The following is a 27,466-nucleotide window of genomic DNA, read 5'->3' on the forward strand; positions in this document are numbered from 1 at the left end:
ATGATGCACTTCCCTGCTCCATAAATTCTGTGGCTTAAATAACCTGAGAAGGAATGTGGTGGTACTGGATAACTACTGTAAGAGGAGTGTGTCTGGGACTTCAAAGCAGGCTTCTAGGAGAGTACTGAATGTATTCCGTAAATGGGAGATGGAGCTGGAACTTTAACTGGCTGCTGAATTTTAGTGTGAGTTCTTAACTGTAGCACTCTTAAATTCTGCATCCTCACTGCTACCAGGTAGCAACCAACAGCATACCTGTGTTTCATTATGTGGACTTCAGTGAGAAGTTTTCCAGTTCATAGAGTCTGTTACAACAAACTGATTTCTTAATATACAATTCCAGGTATTCCTAGTTTTAACAGCCAGGAAAGCCTTCAACCCATTTACCTTCCTGCGACTTTCCTATATAGTACCATACATTCTCTGTTTATTGGTGCCAACAAGTGAAATCTGGAACAACTTCAGTTCTCATACACTGATACATATTTATTCTTATTGTGGCCTTTGTGCATCAACATGTAAACATCTTCCCCACTCCCCCCCAATTAACAGCCCCCACTAAAACAATTGTACAGCACAGTCTGATTTGCTCTGAACTGTGGCTTCCCACAATAAAACACTTTAAACTTTTAAACTTTTTTTTTCTTTAAAAAAAAACAGAACTTCCAAAAAAAAAGAGTTTTTAAAAAAATAATTTTTGGTAGCATGTGTTGGAAGCAAATAACTTTAGAAGTCAATTTAGGCACAGTCTGGTAAATAGCTGCCAGAACGAGTGGAAGGAGTTCTCTCACTTGTCTCTCGTGAGCACCATTTCTGTCAGTTGGATGAGGGCTTCTCTTTCAGGGGATGGTCGTAGCTTACTGATCTCTCGTGTAGCTTCATGGCAGTAGCGCTGGGCAAGGTAGGTTGTTTGCTGCACACCATCACTCTTATGTGGGAAGACAGGTAAAGGTAATGGGTAACTGATTATCCTCCCTCCTGCCTCCTCCAGTTACAGGGAAGTTTTACAGTTACTATGTACCCTGAACACTCAGTTATATTCTGAAGGGTAAAGGAAGAGGATTCTGTGTTCATTGAATCCTTCATCTCTTCTCCAAAGTGTCAAAATATAAAACTTACCCATGCTAAGCTTCAATATACTTACAAAACACTGGTATTAATAACACACTATTCAGTAGGATTAGGAACTAATAGTTTAACTTTTCCCCCTGCCCTAAATAGAGATATGTAAAAAAAAAAAAAGCTTTCCTGAAAAAGTATGTATTTATTTTGCACAATTATTCAGTCTTTGCAGACCAGAGTAAATTTAAACTGATACGGAGTGTGTACTGCAGTTCCAAGACTGGTATTACATGCCGCTTACACCAGCTGTTGGATACAGCTACTCTTCAGCTGAAGGAACTGAGTTCATGCATGAGCTTTTAACTTTTATTGTGTGGATTTCATGCTATTGGAGGGAAGAAAAGAAAAAAACAACTCTTCAGTACCTAGCATTTCTGTTAAAGCAACCATCACCAGTAAGACAGTTGAAGAGTACTAACTCGGTATTGTACACAGCATGCTACTTAACATGGATCTGAAAATGCAGCCCTGCTGTTTTACTTCAGAGGCAATGAATTCCAGACTGACTTCAGCAGGGACAGCACTTTAGGAATAAATACCTGGTTATCAGTCTTACCTGCAACACATACTTCCGAGCACGTTCAACATCTCCTGGCTTGCTGAATCTTCTCATTATCATAGCATTCATTTCTGGAAACTAAGCACAAAAGAAGGAGGTTTTGTAGTGCTTGTGAATTTACTGCTCCCTGCTATGCCAAGGTCAAAAAGTCACCAAAGTAGAGACCTCCTCCTCTGCCACTGGTGTTACTACAGATATAGCTATAGGTAGATACCTGTGATCTGCACAGGACTGCAGTGCAGTAAAGCCCAAGCATTTAAAACTTAAAACTGGCTGGCTCTGGCTGCAGCCAGCTGGTAGGGAAAGTTAAAACCTGCCCTTTCATCATGTTAATCAGATAATCCAGTGGTACTCCGAGGTGTGTAATCTGTTCAGGTATTCTTATCTCACAAACGATGATTAATATGACACATTGGAGAAGCACCTCTTCCCCCACGCGTACCACAGGAAACCCAGGAGGTTTGTTACAGCTGGATTGTGCAGTTCAACCTGTAAAACCCTTCATGATACCTTCGACTGTTACTTCCACTTACGCTTTCCATTTGTCTGGTATTTTACAGACACAGGAAAAGCTCAGGAAAGATTTTTGTAAGAGAAGAATGACAACTATAATGTATGTTACTTTCAATCACAGAATTTGCATTTAGTACTGCAGTCAATTCCCTACAAATCAAGTAGATAAAATCAGCTGTCTAAGAAAGTCACTGCATGTCTTTCCTAAACATGCAGACACCTTCTTCAGGCAGTCCAGAAATAGCAGAACCTGGTGCTTAACAAACTAAGGCCACAACTCAAGACAGCTACATTGCAGAAGACTTTAAAAGAAAGATATCTGTTGATCCTATCTGAAAGGGTTATTATAGTCAAAGGTTATTTTGTTGCCATACACTTGTAAACAGTGATCTGCTTTCCTTGCACACCTTTGGGCCTGAAACTGTGTATCTACACACGTGTTTGTTAGGAACCAAAGATGTAGCATCCCTGTTGTGACATTTCCCTGTTATTCACAAGTAGGCTTCTTGGGAGATGCATTTACAAGTCTGTTGGTGACTCATACTTGGCTTTCTCTAGATCCTAGCTTTCTTCCCATGTAATGACAATTTAATTGCAATATTAATATAATCTTTTTCATATTATTCATATTTACAATCATATAGGATGCATATACACTTTGAATATTTAAACACTAAAGGATATAAAATCCTCGAACTTGTAACATAAAGCTGTTTTTAGCAGTTCTGCAGATCTGACAAGATTGCTTAACAAAACCCCCCATTCTTCAGCTGTACTAGCTTAAGAGTGGCTTTAGACTTGGCATATACTAGTGTATTTCCTTAAAAAAGAACAATGTTTGGGTGTTTTGGATTTTTTTACTGAGTGGACTAACTTAAAATACTGAATAAATAGGTCTCACATCAAGAGAAACATTTTTTATATAAAGCCTCCTCCTTAAGATTCTAACACCCAAAGATGTGTTTCAGACAGAGAGGACAAGAAGATAAGGCGGCTGTCACGGAAGATCCAGAGCACATTAAGAACTAAGGTATGTTTGTCAAGAAGATGATGCGAGGATTACCAGATATATTCAGGGTATGCAGGATAGCAGTAATATTAGTTTCAACAGAAAAGACAGCCTGTATTTACCAATTACAATCTAGACTATCTTCAAGGCTCAGGAGGCTTTAGTCTCAGCTACAAAGAGACGAAGCGTCTTTTAGTAGCAGCACAAAGTGTCTGTTGAAGCTCTGAATTTTTTTAGCACTTATACTTGGTTTATGTACTACTTAAGCCTACAGTGCTGTTCTTCCACTTGCTTGAAAACAGCAGGGAATTTTCAGCAAAGCAACCTTCTGGTTAATACAGAAAACTTCGCATGACGGTCAAATTACCTTTCAGTGCAAAAATGGACACTTCGCATCTAGCAAAGATACACATAAGGAAAAGCGTTTACACCTGAGCTACAAAGAACAAGCAAGAATTTGCAATAGAAGTGACAGGTTTTCCTGTAATTCCGTATTATGAATTCATTTATCTCATAAAGCTAATTAAATGATAGATGGAGTTGAATGTTTGGAGAGAGCCAACCCAAACAAATGAATAAAAGAATAGTTTTAATTAAAAAAAAATGTTAATATTCAATACCTACAAGACAATCAGTGTCACCCACTCTGCCAAAATCAAGAGTATGTGCAAATGGCCTTGTTTCTCTCTACAAGCAGCTTTAACACACAAACCATGTCACAGTTGCATTCTCTTTCTGTACCCAAGCCTCTCACTGTTCTTCAGAGAACTCCCAGTTGCTGATGAGTAACAAGATCCTGCTGCTTACCAACAAATTCCGAAATAATGACTCAAGAACAGGTCTGTAAATCCCCAGGGGAGTCTGTGGAGGGGAACTGAGAATATGGAGGAGATTGGTCTCAGCATGCATTTGTCTGCTTTCCTGTCTTCTCCGAGCTACCTATCCTTGTAGATGCCCAAAGGCTGAGGAAACAGATGTGCACACGTTCCATCTCCTCCTACCCCAGGCTCTTTAAGAAAGAGGAGAAGTTACGAAGTTGGTTGGTTTTTTTTGTTTAACCATTTAAAACTTTTCCCATGTCGAGCTCTGAGAAGTTCCAATGCAAGATCACAGACTAGAGAGCTCTGCTGGAACTACGTGTGCCAGTTTTTGTACCATGCTGTGAAGCTGCATAGGAAAGATTGGTTTAAGTCCGAGATTGTCTTCCCTCAGGTGAATCAAGAAGCTTGAACAAGGTGCATTAAACCAATTTCTTCCCCTTTTATGGATAAGCACCAATTTTAGTGTTTCTTTTGGTACTGCTGGCACTTCCGTTTTCCTTCTACTTTGCCAAATCATTTTTAAGCCACTAAAAATCTTGACCAATTTTAAGCTTATTCTATTTATGATACTCCTTTTTTCTCTCCTCCAAACTAGTATTACAGCTTCAGAAGGGAGAAAGCTCCCTACATCTGTAACTGCACAGGACTAGAGGACAAAGAAATGAAGAGTTCAAATCTAATAAACAGAGGTGCCCACCTAAAAGCTAGGCAGAGATTTAAGTTCTTGGCCCCAGGATGAATACAAAGCCCATAATTTGGCAAAAAGCCTACACACATAGTCAAGTCTGGGGAGAACAAGATGCCTCAGGGATGATCATAAGGAAGAAGCTACCTAGGAATAACCTGAAGAAAACATGCAAGAACTCTCTGAATCCCTGGCCCTCTGCAAAGGTTAAGCACTTGAACTGGGGCAGCATATACATACATAACATATAAGGGCTTCATGGTGAGAGCACGTGTGTAGGAAGGTGTTTCTCAGTCTGACAGCACATGCGTGTGTACACTGAATCCAGCTGATCCTGAACACCCAGGACGTGCTCATCACACTGTAGACTTGATGTGTTCAAGCTGGACCTCTGTGTGTGCTGTGAAGAGCAGTGTACACTTTTTGTTTCAGGAACAGAGTCTCCTGTTGACTTACCTGTCGACAAGCAAACAGGACAGGGCCTGTGGCTAATCCAAGCTTGAGATCTGCTGCTGCTGGCTTCCCCAGATGGTCAGCACATGATGTAAAATCCAGCACATCATCTATTAGCTGGAAACACATACATGTACAGATTATTTACAAATTGCAAATGAGAGCTAGATACAGAAGATGTATAGAAATGATTAAGAGAGCCCACTTATGATTTCTAAGACAGTTTGGAAAAGGCACAAAGGCACTACCTGAAAAGCTATGCCAACATTTTTTCCATACTGGTATGCAATCTCATGAACTTTGGGATCAGGGCAGCCTAGAATTGAAACCTGAAAAGAAAAAGAAAACCCCAAGTAAATAGAAAGCTTTAGTTAGTATCCACTTTTATGTCTCTCACCATAGAAGTGGCACAGCAAGCACAGACAGCAGGGATATGGGAAAGGGAAACAAAGCTGAGTCAGTAGCACATTCCTGCTTATCTCTGCTCATGGATACACACAAACAGCCAAGGTTATTAGAAAATGAGGCTGAACAGCAATGCAGTATTAAAAATATATTCTTCTGGAAAGAGATTAGCTTTATTAAATATTTATCAGACTTAGGAGTTATAATGCAAGGATGAAAAGAGAAGAAATGTGGATGCACTGCACATGCAGGCTAGTACTCATACACAGTCCAGTGGCAGGGGAATTAAATTTATTACATGTATAACCCAGCCAGGGGATAACTGGAGGTCAGACAACAGATAAGTGGACATTCCATGCCTCATGAAGATACACAGAACTGGCTGCACTGCACCCAGTACAGGAGGGACAGTTGTGATAAGATCAATTTTAAGGGTGATATTAATGATAACTGAATTGCTCAGGAAGATGAGCTGATCAGCTTGCAGACAAAGGTATCAAGGGACAGTTAGTGGCAAAGACAAGACAGTGACTGAAGAAAGGACACCAAGCTAGGCAGAAGTACCACTGAGATAAACAAAACACTGTAATGGAGTACAGATAATCGACTGCTTGGGAGACACAAGTTTTGCTGCATAAACCCCACTAAGCTAAAACATAAGACACAAACTAAGATTTGAGAATTAGTATCTTGCCTCAAAGTAAGGGAACTTACGCTTCTGCAGTTACGTATTGATTATACGCTTTGCAAAATGAGGTTGGTTATACTTAAATACTCAGATTTATTTCAGCCTTCAGTAAAGCCATTATGAACAGGGGGCAAAAATCCATTATGGTTTAATGCAGACATTCCAAAACTGCTGTGACTTAGGGAAGGAGTGAAGATACATTCTACTTAATGTAAGACTAAAATACATGCTAGGAAAGCCACACAACATTAAAATATGCCTGTGTATATAAAAATTCCTCTTTAAGACTATGTAAGGCAGGATCAGTAAAAAACACGAACAATCCCATAGTAAAAGTGAGTCCAGCAGTAGCTTTGAAGATGAACATGAAGATGGAAATAAGACACAACATTATATAGTAATAAATGTCATGCAACTCACACAAGATTAGAGACTATTTCATGCATCAGTGCATTTTGTGCATCAGAACAATTTCCAGTAATAATCCGCATCCCTGGATAATAGTTAAAACCCAGAGGAATCTGGAGGCCTGAGGCATTAACAGCATCTCACATTTCCAAATTTTATTTAAAAGAGGAGGACAGTACAGACGAAATAAATGTTACTGATGTCTAATCATGCAAAATCCTGATGGCTACTAAAACAGAGTGAACTGTAAATATGACATATTTGAATAGATGTTGCTAGGGACTATCAAATTAGAACATTTTGCCCTTTTTATATTCCTTTTGATGCTTGCCTCTTACACAGCAGCATTTACCCCAGAAAGCTAACATCTACTGCTGTACCATGCCTACCAACTTTTGGTTGCTTCTGTAATACAGATTAGTAAGCAACAGCAAGGTAGGGGGACTCCATCTACCCTGTTTAATAAAATCTTTACCTACCACCACATTTCATGTAAAGAACTAGAATACAGAATTCAGTAGAACAGTGACAAAATCCTGGCTGACAGCAAAGGGTTGGAGCAGGCACAAGTTGGTATATAGGGAGAGGAAGTGCCATGTAAAGAGAAGAGCTTTCCCATTTCGTCTGAAAGGCAGAGCTATTCCTGTAAGTACACAGTTTTCTGCAGATGCAGACATTACCTATACAAGGAACTGCATATATACAATTAAAGAAACAGAAGTGTGAGTTACAGAATTCATCAATGCAAAATGAATTATTACACCTCTGCAAGAGGAGACCTTCATAGCTCTTACTGAGGTTACAGACATTTCTGCAGACAAAAAGAGGACACTGATGTGGCTGTCACACCCTAAGTGAGAAATGACCATGACCACATCATAAACCTACAGAATGACTGGGTCTTATCTACCAGGGAGTTCCTTCAGGAGCCCATTTCTCAAATAGCTCTTGTGGATTATTGCCCCCACCCGGACACTGACTAGGATGCAGGCAGGCAGCCTTGGCCCAGTCAGACTGACACTGAGTGAGGAAGTTTAACTGAAGCCATACTGGGATAATAGCATGCATCAGGATAACAATATCAATCTAATGATATATGTTTAAACAATAAAGCTCACCCTCTCAAAACATCCTATAGCTCTCCAGATATGACTGGTTGATTACAGATTTAATCTTACAAGAATTCAGGCTTGTCCTCCACTAAATCATGCTGTAAAATCCTCCCTAATACCAAGCAGAACAGTTCTTCAGAAAGGTCCTTTGAATTCAGCAGTTCAGCAAGTCAATCTGCTCAGCATTATTTCAAACACACTTTTTAAAATAGAAAAAAAATAGTTTCTGTTATTTTATGTTCCATGAGAGACTATAAACCAATCCTGCCTCTTTACTGAATTTCACGTCCATAAAACATTCTGTCATCAGCTCTGGGTAGCTACACCCTGCTCTGTTAGCTATAATGTGAGGCTATGGCAACAGGAATTTAAGGCACTTGCACATCTATACCAGTGCCCTGTAGCTCAGAGAGGAAAACCTGCTGCTGGGCAGGGAGGGGATATGATTGTATAAACAGTACTGGAGATGTTTGCTCCTAGATTTGTGCACACCATGGAAAGGAAAAAGCTGTAAAATCTTCACATTTTCCAGCCTTTCTCCTCCATGCCCATCTCCTGAAGCAATCAGGATCCTGCCTTCTCATTCACAGCTCATCCAGCATTGTTCTTCCAGACAGGAGCACTGTTCCTCTTCCCAGCAGAATCACAGAATAGTTAAGGTTAGAAGGGAACCCTGAATCTCACTTCACAACTCACTGTGAAGTAAGCTTGGCTCACTTCACATTTAGATCAGGTTGCTCAGGGCTGTGTCCACTTGAGTTCTGAGCACCTCCAAGGATGAAGATCCTACACCCTGTCTGGGCAACCTGTTTTAGAGCTTTGACCAACTTCATGGAGAAATGTTTCCTAATAGCTAATTGAACTGAATTTTTCCATGGTGCAACTTGTCCTTTCACGGCGCATATCCCCATCCTCTCTATGGCCTCCTGTTTCACAGCTGGAAACAGCAAAAGGACTCCCCTCAGCCTTCTCTGCTGCAGACTAAAACCAGCTCTTGACATACCATTTGCTCCAGCCCCCAACCATCATGATGGCCCTTCAGCAAACTCACTCCACGAGTTGAATGTCTTGTATTAGGGAGCCCAACCTTGAGGTCTCGTGAGCTGAACAAAGGCAAACAGTCACTTCCATGATGTTGGCTATGCTGGTAGCAATGCAGCCCAGTATGTGCTTACCCTTCACTGCTGCAGGGCACAGCGCTCACTTTTCCTCCAGGCTCTTCAAATCCTTTCTGGTAACTACTCTTGGAAAGGGGGTTATGAAGGCCTACCCGAGAGAGGACAATATTTACCCAACAGAAGCCTACACAAAGGGCAGACAACTATCTTGTCCTGAGCCTGCTTTTTCATGCATGTGACCTTTTCGCAAAGAATTGATATTTTAACATGTTAACCCAAGTACATGATTATGAAGAATTGTACTTCTACAGAGAGGAAGATTATCTGCTTATGCTGATCTTTTTCATAGCAAATATTAGGAAGAAACACCCCCAAAGGAGTTACTGTATTTTAAATAATAAATAAGGAAATCTACTGGCTGACCATACTTGATGCTACTGATACTATCACCCTACATATACTGTAGCCTGCATTCCTAGCTGGGCTGGGGGGATCAGTTTGGCTGGTGGGGGTCAGAGGTCTTACTGTCCTAGACACCAGTTCCACACCCTGGTAGGTTTTTCTGCTGGAGCCCTGTACACACACCAAACTATAAATGAGTTAAAGCAGAAGCTCACATGTTGAACCAGAGCTGCAGTAAGCTCTTCAGTCCCTAAGGCAGACCTACCATACACAGCCTTCCCTTACATGAGAGGCTGCATGCTTTCTCCTAATAAAGAAACCAAGAATCTCTAGTGCAACTTCGCACTTATCTCAAAACAAGCATGATTTAATCCCTCTTCTGGAAGCATGCTATGCAAAATATAAACAGCTTTAAGAGGGTTAGGAATTCACATTACAGCAGGATAAAAAGAAGACAGAACGAACCTGCTCAGCTTATTCTGCCATCTCCAGCCTGCCTGATGACTAATAGAAATTCCACTTTAGCTTTATTGTTTCTGAATTCTTGAACCAAAGTCACCTCTCATGTTTCCCTGAAAAATGCCTTTCAGTAACTAAGGCTTCAGTGATCCTTTGGGCCATCTGCCACTATTTCCTTTTGCGATGTATTACTTTGCAACTTTGGTAACATTCCCCCATGCAGAACTATTGTAGAAATAAACTGGAGACTGGGATGGCTCCAACATTTTCAACAGACTGTTTTGTCCATAAAGAAAATATTTTGCTAATTTAAAGGGCTTTTGATTTAAACGCAGTAATGCTCTGGAGATGCAAAAGGTATCTAATGCAGTAACCAGACCAGTGTTTTTAGACTATTACCTTGTTTAGACATTGTTCCAGCAATACTCTACTCTTCCAGCTCTAAGGCATGACACTGTAGAGTTCCAAGATGCCACCTGAGCTTGTTTGACATCTCTCCAGTTAATACTTCTATCTTATTTGTGCACAGAAACAAATCATTGGTTTTTTTCCTACCATTAACAGGAACTGAACTGCTTCTAATGACACACTTGCCTGGTTGTAACTGATGTTCTGAAAACCAATTAAGTCTCTCCTTAGCTTTGTCCCTGAAAACAAGGTGTGAATATTCTTGATCCCCCAAGTGAGCTTCCTTTTCAGTCCAGAGCTGATGATCCTCCTTATTATTTTCGCTACAGAAAACAACTCCTTTCTGATTCCATCCCTTTCCTTAGTAGCCAAAACCATCAAAGCAAACAAACAACAAAAAAACCACTCCCCACCTTAAATCCCCTTTTCAGTGCTATCAACAGACTTCTAATCCATGCAGAAAGAAACTGAGAGATGAGTCAATGCTACTGTGTCCAGTAAGCATGGCCATAAAGAGAGACCCCTCTCTTATTTTTCATATACCACAGATTTTACATGTAAAATTCCAGCAATCCAGCAATGGAACAACCACTAGAAAAAAATCAGCCAAACACCCCATTCACCAGCGTCACAGACACAATCTGGAGGGAAGTGCTTAAATCCTTAACTCTTTCAAGTTATGAAAAAGGAAAACATTCAAACTAGCACATCTGTAAGAAGAATCCACTCAGTGGGAAGTTGACTTCTTCTTCTATCTGTGAGGGTGCTTTTAGGAAGACTGTCAAAGTGAATTAAAAACTTGTATATTTTCACTGGGCTAACAGAATATGTGATGTTCCTTATTAATCAAATTGCCCACTTACATAAATGAAGATTTGCAAAGGGCCAGGTTGCCATTAATATGAGCAATCCAAAAGGCATTTTTTTTCCTCCAAGTAGGTATTTTCCCTTCCCACAAACTGTCTCTCACTCTATACAAACCTTTTGACTTCAGCAACTTTCAACACCCATCTGTTGCACAAATGTACCAAATCTCTGAGAACAAAGGAGAATGACTAACAGTAGCACAGACTGTCAGTCTAATTCTCTTAGAACTGCCCCTTGCTATAGCATACACCAGCTACACTGCCTTTAACTAAAATAATAACTTAAAAATTATTACTCTTTTGTGGTGAGATTATTGCCATCTTGAATCAAATCTTTTTGTAATCAAGTAACAGACAGATAGGGTTGGATATAGTAACTGTTAAGTAAATGCGCCAGACAAATCAAGAAGTACCTGCTTCTGTTCTTTTACAAGCAGTTGTTTCCTCCCACTGTTATCATTTAAAGTCCCAGTCGGCACTAAGGAGTGGGACCATATGTGAAAGACAAATTATAGGTGCAAGAATGATCAACTGATATTAAAAACACTCTCAAATTTGCAGAATTGCATAAATTAAAGGCTGCCACTGTGAACCTTATTTTGATTCAAGTGAGGATAATAATAAATCTGTGTATGAATATAAAATAGAAAAGTGAAAACCAGTATTGAAGGCTACACAGCTGAACTGTGATAAAATGCACAATCCCAATCACATTCACGTTCTGGCACAATACCACTTAAAGGGTTTGCTTTGGAGGGTCTCCAGAGAAAACAGCAATAACTAGGAGTTTAGCTGTGAAGCTCACAGTATGATATGTTAACTTTAGAAGAGACAGACGTACATACTGCTTTACAACTGTTTGCTATGAGACTTGCAGTCTTCTTAAAAGTCTTCTCGAGGTAGTGAGCAAATCTCTCATTCTCATTTTCCTTGGAACCCAACTGAAGGAATTCACCTAAAAAGTTGCACAGATGGAAGTGCTTATTTGAGGGCTTACTGCTTAGGTAAGCAAATCAGAAGATAAAAACCAGAAAAAGACCTTACCACGCACCAGATCTTCAATCACCTGAGTTAGAACAGAGATGATAGTAGTATTTCCAATTCGTGCTAAAGCTACGGAAGCAGCTGAGAGGATGAAGTCACCAGCTAGAACAGCCTGAGAATAAAACAAAGAATTAATCTTTCACATCTTTTCCTGTAACTGTTAGTACAAAAGATACAATTCCCTTTATTTGGCAGGTTTACTCCTCAAATCACATCATTTTCCTACGTAAAGCACGTCTATCTCAATTTAAGAGAGAAAACAGAAGATAACCAAATACTAAAATTTGAACCATTGCTGAATCCCTATCTTACAATCCTGGTTGTATTTTCTATATAAGTACTATCCTCCCTATATGCAATACCTGAACTGCCTGGGAAGGTTTTTTGAACATTACTTCTCTATTTGACCACCCTGTTATGCCATGTTAGCTCTGAATTGCCCTGGTAAATTCTGATGTGTCAGCACTGTACTTCTTTCCCTGCATTTCTGATTAACACCTTCCTTTTAATGCTCTATGAAGAAACACCTCTCTCAAAAGTCAAAATATCTTTCATGCTGACTGAAAACCTCTTTGCTTTCACTACTGAATCAGAGTAATATATATAGTGTTCTGGATGATGTACAAGTTCAAAGTATTCCAACAGCACTGGAGAAAATGGCATAGGGAATGTAAAATCAGTAAGAATCACAGTACAGCCAGACATTATATCTAATGCTTCCTACAGTTCCAAAAAGGAACACACATTTTTCTTACCCACAATCTGTGCACACCTCTTCATACTTTTTTCTGGCACATCCCGAGACTGTGCCTAGGGATAGTAATGTGACAAAAAAACCAGGTATTTGTGCTCTGCTGAAACTCAAAGGCAAGTCTTGCACATAATCGCAAACCCACCTTTCTCTCTCCCCAGATTTGATTGACTGTCATTTTTCCTCTGCGAGAATTTGCATCATCAATAACATCATCGTGAACTAGGCTAGCTGTGTGGATCATCTCAGCAATTATGGCCACAGAGCGCTGGCTTGCTTGCACCTCCCTGAAAGAAAACCCCAAGAACTGTCAAATAATTAAATCAGTTCTATGTGCTGCAATACATTAAAAGAAACCTCTATGAAAACCAAACAAAAACATGTTTCTCTGAAAGCAGCTGCTGCAGCTTTTCCATGGTCTGAACCCCATCTTTCAAATCTGGAATTAGGAAGACAAAAGAAAGTGAGATCACATTAGTACAGTAAGTGCAATGGGACATTTCCGTCCTTATTAGGCCTGTTTCTGCCTTGCTGCATTAGCAGTACTGCAAAACTTCCAAGTTATTAACTCTAATCCCTCCAAATCCAGACTGCAATAAATAGCAGAGTATCAAGGATGCTTGGCTCCAAGCAGATGGAAATCTGGAACACAGCAGAGAAAAGAATGCCAGGTAGCTTTGTAGATGAGTTTAAAGTTTTCCTTTTCTCCGTGTTGCTCTACCTGTAAGATGCATCATGACAAACTCTCCAAAGCTGGCTAACTCTACTGACCTGCAGGCTGCAGACATCAGCAGGCAGAGAAATCTGTATTCTGTATCTGAAAGCCATAGCTCATGGATCTCATCCTTTAAGTTATTTGACTTCCTTAAGGCCTCAGAAGTTCTTCAACAGCCTGCGGAATTAACTGGAATTATACTGCAATCACTTTAGGACTGTAAACACTAAATACCTAACACTTACTGAAATTCAGCCTTTGGGAAGATCTAACACTGATGATTCAACACTCAGTAGTTCACACCTACTTTAATTTTTGAACTACGTGAAAAGAAGAAGATGGAAGAACACAGAAGCAATTATCTAGGGAACAAGACTGGTGAAGTGTACAGAAAAGAGCCAACTTAGCTCACACAAAAGACCATCTACGCAACTATCCAGCTACCACTGCCCTGTTCTTCTATCTATGTTTTTTTCTATCTACAACATGGGTTGTATGCAGGATCCCAGAAATCCCTATACCAGTCAGCCTTGCCTTACAGTTGTAACAAGCCACATGGACAACATGGACATTAAAAACAACAAAGCAGTGAAAGAAAGAAAGAAACAAACCCAACAAAATAGCAAAAAAACCCAAACGCAACAAACACCCCACCCCAACCTCCCCCAACCAAAACTACAACCACAAAAAAATCCAAAACCCAAACTAAAAAATAAGGAAAAGAAATATTACTTCTGGTACACAGAATCATGGAATAGTTGGGGTTGGAAAGGACCTTAAGATCATCTAGTTCCAACCCCAATGCCATGGGCAGGGACGCCTCACCTTAAATTATGTCGCCCAAGGCTCTGTCCAACCTGGCCTTGAACATCACCAGGGATGGAGCATTAACCACTTCTTCCAGCAACCTGTGGCAGTGCCTCACCACCCTTATGGTAAAGAACTCCCTCCTTATATCCAATCTAAACTTCCCCTGTTTAAGTTTTAACCTGTTACCCCCTTGTCCTGTCACCACAGTCCCTAATGAAGAGTCCCTCCCCAGCATCCCTACAGGCCCCCTTCAGATACTGGAAGGCTGCTATGAGGTCTCCACACAGCCTTCTCTTCTCCAGGCTGAACAACCCCAGCTTTCTCAGCCTGTCTTCACACAGGAGGTGCTCCAGCCCCCTGATCATCCTCGTGGCCTCCTCTGGACTTGTTCCAACAGTTCCATGCCCTTTTTATGTTGAGGACACCAGAACTGCACACAATACTCCAGGTGAGGTCTCAAGACAGCAGAGTAGAGGGGCAGGATCACCTCCTTTGACCTGCTGGTCATGCTCCTTTTGATGCAGCCCAGGATACGGTTGGCCTTCTGGGCTGCAAGCGCACACTGAAGCCGGCTCATGTTCATTTTCTCATCGACCAGCACCCCTAAGTCCTTCTCCGCAGGGCTGCTCTGAATCTCTTCTCTGCCCAGCCTGTAGCTGTGCCTGGGATTGCTCCGACCCAGGTGTAGGACCTTGCACTTGGCATGGTTAAACTTCATAAGGTTGGCATCAGCCCACTTCACAAGCGTGTCAAGGTCCCTCCGGATGGCATTCCTTCCCTCTAGCGTATCAACCGAACCACACAGCTTGCTGTCATCAGCAAACTTTGTGAGGGCGCACTCAATCCCACTGTCCATGTCAGGGACAAAGGTGTTGAACAAGACCGGCCCCAACACCGATCCCTGAGGGACACCACTCATTACTGGTCTCCAGCTGGGAATTGAGACATCGACCGCAACTCTCTGTACGCGGCCATCCAGCCAGTTCTTGCATTGCCTATGTCTACTGAATTCTAGTGATTAATCACAAAATGAAAAAACATCTTGCAGTCTGCTGACATAACACCGCATTCTGACATCCACCTCTGTGCAGAACTCTGCACTGCTGTTGGTGAGTTCTATACCCTGAACAATAGCAGGATGTGTGGCTCAGGCTCTGAAAATGTAGCTTTTTACACAACAGAAAATAAGAGCTGGAAACCTTCACAGCTGTTTGAAGGTAAGTTTCACTGTAGGCTAGTAATTTAGTCAAATGCTAGCTCAGTGTAAGTAGTTTTCCAAAATAAACTATTGTTACTAAGTAGGAGAACTTACCTTCAAACAGCTGTAAAGGTCCCCAGCCTCTTTCATGCACTGGTCTCCTTTTAGGGACTCCCTTTTCATTAATTATATCAGCAGACTGGACTTCCTGCCGGGAAGTAGCAGCAAAGGCAAAACTCACCGACACACCAAAACCTTTCAGTAGTATGAAGACAGCACAAGAACAGGCATTTCAAAAGCACGTTTTGAAAAGTTCTGCATTATAGTGCATTTCGTCTCTGACAATGACTAAAAATGGCATAGGAATGTTCATGGTCCATGTGTCTGGTTCCCAGAATGTTGTAACAAGGATGACAATTTAACCTGAAGAGCGCTTTTTTGAACTACTATTTCTGCAAGGTCTCAAGCAAGGTTCTTCCCATCACAGGCAAAAAAAAAAAGTCTGCAATAGTTTCCTATAAATATCTTGGGAGAGGAATTGTGAATCAGAGCATGCCTATTTGAGGGAAGACACACAAGAAACAGGATCTTTCTCATTCCCTGCCATTTTGCATTCTGCATCGCCTGCAAAACAAAAGCAAAAAGCGGCAGTAACTCAAGTCAAGAGATAATTGGGTCCCCACAAGTCCAGTAAGTGGAAAGATGCCATTTTTAGGTCATTCTCAAAGTAAAGGCACCCCCAGATGATATATATATTTACACAAAATTTTTATACAACTTTGAGTTTATCTTTTTACACATGCATTATATTAATTTTGAAGTCCTTGATCATTTTCTGTATGTCAGTAGGACCCCCTGCTTGATTCTCTGATAAGCTTTTACAGAGCTACAGTACCCTGAGGTCTTTTCCATTACAGAACTTGTGTCACGGACATTGAACAAGACCAAAGCTGCTCTTACAGCCTGGAAAGCACACCCAAACAATTACACCTCTACCTCCAAATATCCCTCTTCAAATTAAAGATAAAAATAAAAACAGGGGGTGAGAGATGACCAGGACAGACTCAAACCAACACAAAACAGTACTTACATTTTGCAACAAAGATTTGCAATGTGCTTGCCAGTAAGCAACTATTGCCAGTTTAAAGACAGGAAACATGCAAAAGAACTTGCAAAACTGTTGTGTTATAACCACACTCACAAAGAACGTTGTTTGAGAAACACAGTCTGTGATACAGAAGAACACTGCAAACTAAGGGAAGCACAGAGAATGGATGTGTTAACAGGGGAGCAAATTACAGACCAGATGAAAAACCAGTACACAGTACAGATATCTGACAACCATGGTTTAGAGGACTGAAAGAAAAAGAGGACAAAGGTTGTTGGCAGGTCATCATATCTTTAGAAAATATTATTTTATTGAGTTTAGCCGGGTGAATATATTGAAGTATTTCTCAGACTATTCTGATGGATTTATTTCCCTTTTTACCCCTAAATCCTTAGTGCTATTTTCTCTATTGAGATATCTCTGCACTACTTTGGCCTTCTCTTACTTGCTCGTCTCTCATTTTGGTTGCCAAAATAGAAATAAAACCTCCTATTTTATTTTTTTTTCCCCCTTCACTTTTTTTGGATACTTTACAGTTTTCAGTAACTGCTTTGAATCAAGTCTGTAAATTTGTATAACGTGCCAAAAATAGATTAATCTCAAGCCTCTATTACCACTTTGGCTTTCTGTATCACTTACTACTTCAGTGGTCTACAAGCAATTATAGACTAAGTCTTCCAGAGTCACTTGGAAGGAGCACCTCCTACCCCAGTTTACTGAGAGAAATGGCACACTGGAGAGGATCAGATCCTGGTTCACAGCATGCTGAACACCCACCTCCATGAACTGCAGAAAGGGGGCTGCTCTGCGGTAATCTGACCGTGTAGCCAAGTTAGTGAGGTTTGTATAGCTGGACAAGCAAAGAGGCAGAGGAGCCCGCAGAAGTACACGGAGTGGGGAAGGGAGTGTATGCAATAGATAGCACGTGGTTAATCCTTGCTACAGGTGGAGAGCTGGGAACAGGCTCTGCAGTGCATACATGTGGCTGTTGTACAAAAGCTGGACAATATTAATTTGAACTGTTGAACATGAGGGGAGATGAGGGGTGGCCATGAGGGGTGAAGGGCAGTTGTGAGGGAGATCACGAGGGGAAAGGGATGGCAGCCATGAAGGAAGACTGTGAGGGGAAAGGAGGGATTGCCATGAGGGGAAAGGGGCCATTGTGAGCGGAGAGGAAGGGCGGCCACAAGGGAAGATCATGAAGGAAGGGCAGGCATAAGGGGAGATCATGAGGGAAAGAAGGGGCAGCCATAAGGGAAGATCATGAGGAAGAGAAGGGGTGGCCCATGAGGGGAGATCATGGAGAGAAAGGAGGGGCAGTCATGAGGGAAGATAGTGAGGGGAGATGAGGGATGGCAATGAGGCATGAGGGGCCGTTGTGAGAGGAGAGGAAGGGTCGCCATGAGGGGTGAAGAGCAGCCATGAGGGGAGATTGTGAGGGGAGAGAAAGGGTGGCCATGAGGGGAGATCGTGAGGGGAGACGTGGGGCAGCCATGAGGGCTGAAGGGCATTTGTGAGGGGACATCGTGAGGGGAAAGGAGGAGCGGCCATGAGGGGATATTGTGAGGGGAGAGGAGGAGCAGCCATGAGGGGAGATCATGAGGGGAAAGGAGGGACGGCCATAAGGGGAAATAGTGAGGGGAGATGAGGGAGGGCCATAAGGGGTGAGGGGATGTTGTGAATGGAGATAGGGAGGGGAGAGAAAGGGCAGCCATGAGGGAAAATCAAGAGAGGAGAGGTGGGTGGCCATGAGTAGAGATCATGATGGGAGAGCAAAGGCAGACATGGGATGTGAGGCGTGGCCATGAGGGGTGAGTGGCATTCATGAGGGAAGATTACGAAGGGAGAACAGGGGCAGCTGTGGGGTGTGAAGGGTGGCCACAGTGGGGTGTAAGGGTGGCATCTATACAGTGTGGGCCACTACGGGGGACAGATGACGCGTGGCTACCAGTGGAGATTATTAGGGGCAGCCATAAGGGGAAATCAGCTTGCCCTTAGCGCCATGGTTTAGTGGTGGGCTTGGCAGCCCTGGGGTAAGGGTTGCACTTGGTGATCTCACAGGTCTTTTCCAACCTAGCTGATTCTATGATTCTATTTGCAAACACCTCTGGAGAATACACTCTGAACAGAAACACTAGGTCCAGTCAGGCTAAGCAATAATGCTATGAAATTCTGCACACAGGGCTGTGAAGAAATGCAGGAGCGTGTGTGAAACTGAGGGTTTGCATGACCTAAGCTTAGACTCCTTACAACAATTCTCACTCTTGGACAAAGCTAAGTTGTTATCATTAAGCAAAAAGCCATTGCTCAAGGGGCTCAAGTACTCAGGGTTGGACTTGTGACACTTGGATCTCCAAGGGAAAAAAACCCAAAATATACCAGCACAAAAAAACTGGAATGCTTCAGACACTTCTGCTGACAATAGTTCATATTCTTTAAACAACTGTCATTCTCCTTATTATAACTACAAGATGAACTCACTCTATAGAGAGACAGTTACCCTGCTGAGGGCATTCTAAATACCTAACCTTCCTCAACTCTAACCATGAACCACCTAACTTAAGCAGAGCTACCTGGGTGCTCCCCTCTATTCACTTGAGAAGTCTCAGCTGTTCTGGTGGGGCTCTGTGAAGACAGAGAGGTCTCTGTGGACTGCCTCATAAGACCTATAATCTTACAAAGTTGTTTTCTGTTTTTTTGAACAGCCAAACAAGGAAGAGTATTACCTTTTCTGCTACTGCTGCACAAGAGGAAAAGGGACAAAAAAACCCACCCAAAAAAATAACAAATGAAAGAACAGACAAAAGCATGCTGGGTTCAGCAAGTTATATGACAGTTGAGAACGGCAGCAAGATGAAGCAGAAACTCAACATTGGTAACACAAACCCCAGAGGCAGAATGAAAACAAAATGCTAAGGATGAACAGCACAGGATATTGTCTAACCCCACAAGCCTAGAGAAGCTGGTAGCCAGCATGTTTGAATACACGTGTGGGAACCAAAACTTCAACAAAGAAAAGCAAATCTAGGAGAAGAATCAATACTAACTGAGGAAAAGAACAGTAAAATGTTTGAAGAGAAATGACAAGTTGAAAGAGAAAAAACATCTTAAAAAGATGTTTTTTTTCTTTGAAAGAAAAAAAACATCTCATTTGTTGTGAGAAGCAGAACAGAAAGCAAGCTGGGTTTTCTTTTAACTCTCAGGTCTACAGCAAAGTAACAAATACACAGTTACCTTTCCTATATATACAATATTCCTCACAAACAATAAAAACCTGGAAGAACAACTTGTCACCTGAAAGCAATACTGCTTTAAGAAACAACAATAATGAAACCAGTATCAGTGTGAGCTGGAAGTATATGCAAATACAAAGCAGATGTAACAGACTGCTTCAAGAAGCTTAAACACAAAAAGTGGCATGAGGCAAAGCAGAAGAAGATATATACCCTGGGATATCGTTCTTTTCCTTTGCTGAAACATTTCTGTTCTCCCTACTGTGAACTTCATTCTAAAAGTTATATGTCAGAGACAGTGACTGTATCTGTCCTTTTACAAGGAATGTTCAGATTAATGAGGAGGCTTTTAAACATTAGACATAGTTTGGAGGTGCTGACAAAAACTCAACACAAACGCTGCCAAATTACATGGGCATCTATAAATCAGAGTGCTTATGCTGAGGGTCAGCTACTGAGAAGCAAACACTTGCCTCAGGCATGTGTGGCACTTGAAGTCTGAGATGACACTTTCTCACTGGCCCAGGGCAGGTTTCAAAACTACCCTCATGGTTTCAAGACTGCATAAAGCATGGACAAGAATATTTCCATGACCTTACACATACGTTATAAGACAGCAAATATGCTTTGAGCACATAAAGGCAAAAGCTACTACTTGTCTTTGCTTCGTTGCTCACCTCCTGCACTCCAGCATTCTCAGTACTGCATGTACACTACACAATCTTGTTCATACATTTCTCATGCTACACACTAGAATGAGATAAAACTATTTTTCCTGTTACTCTGACTAGAAGGATGCTCCAAAAACCTCATCGCCAGTTGTTGTCCTGATTATCTTTGCAGCCCTTCTCTGAAGCTAGCTGGACTTACCTATTTTGAACAGAAGGATCGGACATGTTGATGATTTCACAAGGTGTGATATACAAGGGTTTCAGCACACCAGTGGCTGATCTGAATATATTATGGTTGATGCAAGTTAAGATTACTTTTAAGGTTTTTCATAGAGAAAGTGGATAGAAATCATACAGGGGCTACATGTAAGGGGATACTCATGAGCCTCCCAGCTCAAGAAGAAATTTCTTTTTAATTGTGGTGCCTTTCAATACACCATGGGTGGCCAGTCATCAAAAATGACTGTCATTCTTGATTGTCATTCTGAATCATTCTGTCATCAAGAAGTGCCATCATCACGCTCCTGCTTTTCATGTTAAGATCACTCATGAAAATACTAAGCCAATCAGTGCTGTGACAAAGGACATCCTTGATGAGTTTCACAACTGATACTGTTCCTTCTGCTACCTCTAAGACAATGACAATGAGCAGTGCTGACTGGAGAATAGAATAAGGCTGGCATAAAGCTCATTAATCATAGACAACATTCCCCTAAAACAAGAGGAATTGGCACACACAGGACAGGGCACTACCAACTAGGTTTGCTTTCTCCTTCAAAATGATATTCATACAGGAGGGGGTATAATGCGAGAGGTGCCACATCAAACAGCAAAATATATGCTATGCTGAGGTAGAAATCAAGTCTAACAAGGCATTAATGTACTGCTAAGGAAAAAATGACATGAGAGCTGAGAGAAATCCCTTAAGACTGATAAATTGGTCTGGAAACACTTCTGGCAAGGGACCAAAGATTTCATGTTTGAAATTTCATATGAAGGAAGACTGGAAGCGCGTACCTGGAAGGCAGAGAACACTCTGCCCAACATCTTTCCTCAAAATGAGAAAGTAACAACTGATAGGAATGCGAGGAGTGGTGGAGAGTACAGAGCAAGCCTGATGTTCTGCACAGTTAAAACTGCTTTCAAAAATCAAGTAACTTCCAAAATGTGAGGATTACACCAGCTCTAAGGTTAGAATCTTACACTGAAGTGTAGAACCTTGCTCCCAGGGTTTGGGGCGGGGAAATCTGACTGTTTTGAATGTCTCACAGTTTTGATTATAATTACACCATGTGCTTAATGGCTTTTCTGCATAGTAACAAAAAAAAAAAAGAAGGTATGGAAGTCTCTTCTTGCAGCAAAGTTCTCAACTGTGACAAGAGTTTAATAGCTATAGGACTGGTTACAAATGAAAAATACTTCTAATTAATATATTTTCAAGGAGTAATAAAAGATCTAATCAAGCATCTATGTAAGAAGCTAAAATTGATTAAAAGCCTTACAAATATCAGACTTCTGGATTATTTATCCATCACCCGTTACATGTATGGTATAGTCCACAATTTTACACATAGAAATATGTAATAAACTCAGTAGTTCCTTTTGCACTGCTAACTACAAAAATACAGTTTCACAATGGAACCTGAACTCAGGTTTTCCTGAGGAGCTTTTTATTTTCAAAAAGCTACTAGACATATGTTTTTTTGGAACACAAGAATGATGAATTTCAAGTACACTACTTGGAATGAAGTTTAAACTTGGGGGACTGAAAGAGGGCAGATTTAGATTAGATATTAGAAAAAAACCTATTCACTAAGAGAGCACTGAGGCACTGGCACAGGTTCCCCAGAGAAGGTGTGGATGCCCCCATCCCTGGCAGTGGCAGTGTTCAAGGTCAGGCTGGATGAGACTTTGAGTAACCTGGTCTAGTGGAAGGTGTCCCCACCTGTGGCAGAGCTGGAACCAGATGCTCTTTAAGGGCCCTTCCAACCAAAACCATTCTATGATTCTATGAATATATGTCCATATATCTAAAACTGACTGACTCACCTGGAATTATTATGGTGAATGTTGCAAGCCCTTGCCATTAGCACCACAATCATTGGTCGGAAGGCCTTTCCTTTCCCATCAAAGTAATAATCACACATTTCCTTAAGTTCTGATGCAGATACAAGTAATTCCTATAGAAAGGAAATTAACATATTAGCATAGAAGTCTCTGTCATAAACAGATTTGCTTGCCAATCTGTTTAGTGCAAGCAAAACAGCATGCATGTATAAGGTTATTGCCTGTATTGCATTATGGCTCTGTAAGGTATGTAGAAATGGTCCCTTTGCCTTCAGTTTAAGTTTCAGACAGCTGTTCATAAATAATATTCTTGCAATAACTATATTCCAAAGCAATGGTTGCTATTAAAACCAGAATCATCACAACATCCCAGAATAGTCACCAAAATCCCTTACCTTTTTAATATCTTCATAGAGATTCTTCAAGTCTTTTCTACCAAGTTGAAAAGGGTCTTGGTATTTTTCATTACTAACTGTTTTACTGCAGCTGCACCAGTGGGAGGTACTTGTGTGATGAAACCTGGTAACAGTGTTTTTCAAGAGAGTAATGATGTTAAAAGCAAACTTTCCCCAACATCCCAAACAGAAACATTTCAAAGCATTCCCTCCTCCTCCTCTGCCCTTGCACAAAATTTAACCAAATGGCTAAAATATAAGCAGAAGGCATGAAAACACTCTTTTCATCCAGCTAATAAAGTGCAAGGATGGCACAGATATGTACTGATGACTGCAGACTTTTAGGAGCTGGTACAGTGCACCATTTGGCAAACAATAACCACTCCTTCACCTTTAACAGATGACACAAGTCTCCCGAGACACATAAAACTACACTGCTTTCAATGTATTCTTTTTGAATACACTACTGATAGCACGGCATACGTTTGGAGATGAAGCCTTCACTTTCCAGTAGCACAATTATCCTGTTTCTTCCCATTCTTGTATAATCCTGGAAGAACCATTCCTGACACGGGATTTGAAAATTCTTCTTTGCACACCCAGCTACATTCTAAGTTAAATCAATACTTCCAGGTAGCATGATGATACCATAAAAGTTCATCAATAAAGGGTGAAAGCCCCACATAGATGCAGTAAGATGCATTAGGCTTAGGCCTGATTGTTTTTTTTCTGTAATGTTCCCTGGAGTTTAAGTTTATGTCTCTTATTACGTTTCCTTTTTCAGAGTGAGCCATATGGGTTTTCTTGGGGCACTCCTGCTCTACCCACTGCTCTCCAGTATGAAGGACTTAGATTCACACTCAGGACCATAGGAGAAGTCTGTACAGAATTATCCAGTATGTATTAGAACAAAAAACCTTCTTTTCAAAGTTTACAGTTCACAGGTGTAACTATCCAGTTCACCCAGTAACTATCTCTTTCCCCATTACACAACTATATGAAACTCCAACTTACCGCCAAAATATATTATATATTTTTGGAAATGACAACGTTGAATTTCTTTGGGTAAAGTGACAAATCTGCACAAAGGAAAATCAGGGTTAAATTAATTGTCAGAAAACATTTGATTACAAAAAATAAGTGTTCATCAACATTGCTCAGTTTCTCCATTTTAACTGCCCAGCAGCCAATGGAGTCTCATAATCTCCTTCCGTATCATGAGACATAACTGCCAGTATGCGCATTAGCTTCTAACTTGAACTGACTCTTTCACTCAGAAGAGTTGGACTTTCCCCCCTCACAGGACCAACCTAGAAGACATTATCAGTTAACTTTCCAGACCTGCTCTAATGTAACCTTGCTTTTGCACTCATGGAAGGTGTGATTTCCAAACTTCCTGTCCTGCAGATAAATCTGGACTGCACCAGTCAAGGCACAGAGGAAAGGCCAAGAGCTGGTTCTGTAAACTACTACACTAACAGAAGAAGAAGGTGTCCTTATTTTCCCCTGAAGCAATTTTAATTCAGCCTGCTTCTTATGCAAACTTACACCTGCACACCTTCTCTGCTACCATGTCAAGAACCTGAGCTCCAAACCTAGCAACCTCTCCCTGCAGAGCTCAGGAGCCTGGGGAAAGGCGAAGTCCCAGGTCCAGATTCCAGCAGAGACAGGCTGAGAAGGGAAAGGAAGCCTTTGCTCCACTCCCAGCAGTGCTGCCAGGAAGTATCCAGCCCTGCCCTGGAGTACACACTGACTCAGGGGCCCAGCCATGTGGACCCAGCCCAGTATCACTGCAATCCACACACTTCACCAAACTTCCTCTTCAAAAGCCTGTATAGAAATGCTCAAGGAGACCTAGAACTGGAGAAGGATTCCCTCAATTTGCTCCTCTTAGCTCAATGTCTCCTTGTACATGGCCCAAAGCCTCTCTCTCCTTGCACATAGCAGGAGACAAAAAGAGCACCACACCCGCTCCAGGGCACAAATTCTGTACAGGGTAAAAAAAAAAAGCCACACAAGGAGACAAAGAAAGGAGAGGAAGGAGAAGTACCGCAACTTACAGGTTTGCAGCTCCCCGCTGTCTGATTCCAATACCCAGATCTATTGCCAAGACCCTCATAAGCTCGCCCTCTCACCCTTTTCTGCTGTTAAAAGGTTATCTATCTCCTCCTATTCCTTCTTCTGTGAGGGTACAGGCTCCCTCCTTTACACTGCTGCTTAACGACATGGGATTGGGTCGTGCACGACTCTAGACCCACCACAGCCAGAACACTTTACTGCAGGTCAGAACAGTAGCCTGGCCTTGTGAAGGAGGTGTGAACGAATGCAGTAAGAGAATTGCCTCCCCATTACAACTCACCAAATAAACCTATGCACTAACACACTGAAAACATGTCACTAAGGAGGACCCCTTTCTCTGCTTCCACTGAGAGCTCCAAGAGGTTGTTCCCCACAACAGCAACCAATCCTGCCCTGAAAACTCTTAAGCCAGTACTTAATTTTGCACCGAAAGCGCTACTACCCCCTGCGAGGCCCCCGGTCGGGGCTGTGCATCGCCTGCCCGCTCACCGACGGCCCTCGACCACCGGAACTGCCTCCGGGCCTTCGCGCTCCCCGGGTACGAGGGAGGACGTAGGCTGTGACTGCCCGACCCCGCCACCCGCTCGGCTCCCCCCCCCGCCGCCGCCCCATTCATTCCCGGTGACCTCCAGGCGCCCGCCGCCGCGCCGCACTCACCGCCGCGCTGGGGGCCGGCGGCAGCAGCGGGGTGCGGAACCCGGGCCCCGGCGGGCGGAGGCGCGGCAGGGAGCCGAGCGGCTGCGCCCAGCGAGAACAGGGACCGCACCGCCACCACCAGCGCAAGGCCATGGTGTCCCCCAGCCCCGCCGCGCCGGCACCGCCTTCCGGCACCGCCGCGACCCGGACGCGGAAACCAGGCGCCGCCACCACCCTCTGGCACGGGTGCTGGGAGGACATCCGAGCAGGCGGGGGGGCTCCTTCACCTCGCCCTTCCTCGCCTCCCTTCCCGCCGCTCCCTCTGGAAGCCGAGCGTGGCTGAGGGCCGGGAGGGAGAGCGGTACCGCCTGGCAGGGCCCGGTCTCCGCTCCTGGCTGGGACAGGACAGGGCTTGGGCCGCAGTTCAGCGGGGATCCGGCTCTGCCAGCCTGCGAGTAGGGGCGGCTCTCCCGGCCCCGGCACACCCAGAGCGGGAATGGTCGCCCTGTCCTTCCCGCTCGGAGGAGGCACCAGCCTCTCCTGACGTCTCTGTGAAGAGGTCAGAGAGGAGGGCTTGTTTTCAGGGCACGGAGGCTTCGAGCCGGTTTCTTACGTGAACTGAAGGCGAGGTCTGCAGAACATGCAGTAGCTCCCTGGGTGGCCGCTGGAGCTGTGGGCCCGGCCTCGCTGCTCGCCTCCCGAGGGCTCTGCCGGGCCCCTCGAGGCCTGAACGAGACCCGGCCGCAGAAGATCTGTGCATAGTCCTTCTCCGAGAGCACCCTGCTTCGGCCGGGGTTTCTCCCTTGTACCCCCTGCTGTATCCTGGTGCTGTTGTTCAGTGGATTGTAACAGCTACTAAAGCAGCAGCGAGTTAGATATTAGGAAGAAATTCTTTACTGTGATAGTGGTTAGACACTGGCACAAGTTGCCCAGACAAGTTGTGGGTTCCCCATCCCTGGGAGTGTTCAAGGTCAGGTTGAGCAGGGCTTTGAGCAACCTGGTCTAGTGGAAGGTGCCCTTGCCCGTGGCCGGGGTTTGGAACTAGGTGGTCTTTAAGGTCCCTTCCAACCCAAACCATTCTGTGATTCTAAGTGAAGACCTTATATACACAAATATTGCACTTAAACTAGATTGGCCGTAAGAAGTTCTCTTCTCCCTTCCCTTCTTATCAGCAATTTAGTAATTTAGCAAATAGTAATGGAGAGATGTGCAAGTCCTAATTATGTGTTATGCGAAATTGACAGCTTGACACCTGATTGGAAGAGCATAAGCAGTATAGCTTTAAGGCATACAGAATTGATTGTAATACTAAAGATCATTTATGTGATAACATTACAGAAATCATTTTTGCAGGTGATGCAATTACTTCCAAGCATTAAGAAATAATAACAGGTGATATGTCTTGTGGCAGCTGGGTGTAACAGGGTTTGTCATTAGAGGTATTGAGAAACATGGCTAACAGCTCTCCAGAGGTGCTAACTAAGGTACAGTTTTTACCAAACAGCGACTCTGAGGTACTGGGATTTTATAATTAACATGGAATCGTAAGATTGTTGCAAGCAGAAATCCATAAAAGATGTTAAAACACACAGTATTAGTCCAACGTTTGAAAACAGTATTTGTCCTCTGTTACCATGGATCACGGCATGGAGTAGGTGTGAAGGAAGAATGAAACATGTTTTTTCAGTATATATGTTTTACTACAGCAGGAATTGCATCTTCTTCCATTTG

At 42.6% G+C, this 27,466-nt stretch overlaps 1 protein-coding gene across 3 annotated transcripts; it reads right to left on the bottom strand.

Annotated features, from left to right (window-relative positions):
• Window positions 1–410: 410 nt before the first annotated feature.
• Window positions 411–26,340, bottom strand: PDSS1 (decaprenyl diphosphate synthase subunit 1). 3 transcript variants are annotated; one of them, XM_061351311.1, is made up of 11 exons: window positions 25,757–26,340; window positions 24,035–24,099; window positions 23,021–23,144; window positions 22,608–22,738; window positions 12,969–13,110; window positions 12,073–12,184; window positions 11,874–11,983; window positions 5,411–5,491; window positions 5,166–5,279; window positions 1,679–1,759; window positions 411–928 (listed from the first exon to the last, which is right to left on the bottom strand). In XM_061351311.1, exons 1-11 carry the CDS (start codon window positions 25,994–25,996, stop codon window positions 788–790), a joined length of 1,341 nt encoding a protein of 446 aa, XP_061207295.1. In that variant the 5' UTR covers window positions 25,997–26,340; the 3' UTR covers window positions 411–787. The 3 variants fall into 3 exon arrangements, with proteins under 3 accessions (XP_061207295.1, XP_061207302.1, XP_061207290.1); XM_061351306.1 differs by lacking the exon at window positions 411–928 and adding an exon at window positions 1,183–1,447 and having other exon boundaries at window positions 25,757–26,193; XM_061351318.1 differs by lacking the exons at window positions 22,608–22,738; window positions 23,021–23,144; window positions 24,035–24,099; window positions 25,757–26,340 and adding an exon at window positions 15,661–15,754.
• Between the last annotated feature and the right edge of the window lie 1,126 nt (window positions 26,341–27,466).

The sequence above is a fragment of the Neopsephotus bourkii genome, unplaced genomic scaffold, assembly GCF_033783945.1.
Source record: "Neopsephotus bourkii isolate Nb327-2 ecotype Australia unplaced genomic scaffold, CSIRO-AGI_Nbou_v1 NB_53, whole genome shotgun sequence".
Taxonomy (NCBI): Eukaryota; Metazoa; Chordata; class Aves; order Psittaciformes; family Psittacidae; genus Neopsephotus; species Neopsephotus bourkii.

Excerpts from the sequence above, each read along its gene's own strand:
- PDSS1 (XM_061351311.1), bottom strand. The coding sequence starts at position 25,996 with ATGTCCTCCCAGCACCCGTGCCAGAGGGTGGTGGCGGCGCCTGGTTTC. Across the intron at positions 24,100-25,756 it reads CGCCGGCCCCCAGCGCGGCG|ATTTGTCACTTTACCCAAAG; the intron begins GTGAGTGCGGCG and ends TCCTTTGTGCAG. Across the intron at positions 1,760-5,165 it reads TCCTGTTTGCTTGTCGACAG|TTTCCAGAAATGAATGCTAT; the intron begins GTAAGTCAACAG and ends TTTTGTGCTTAG.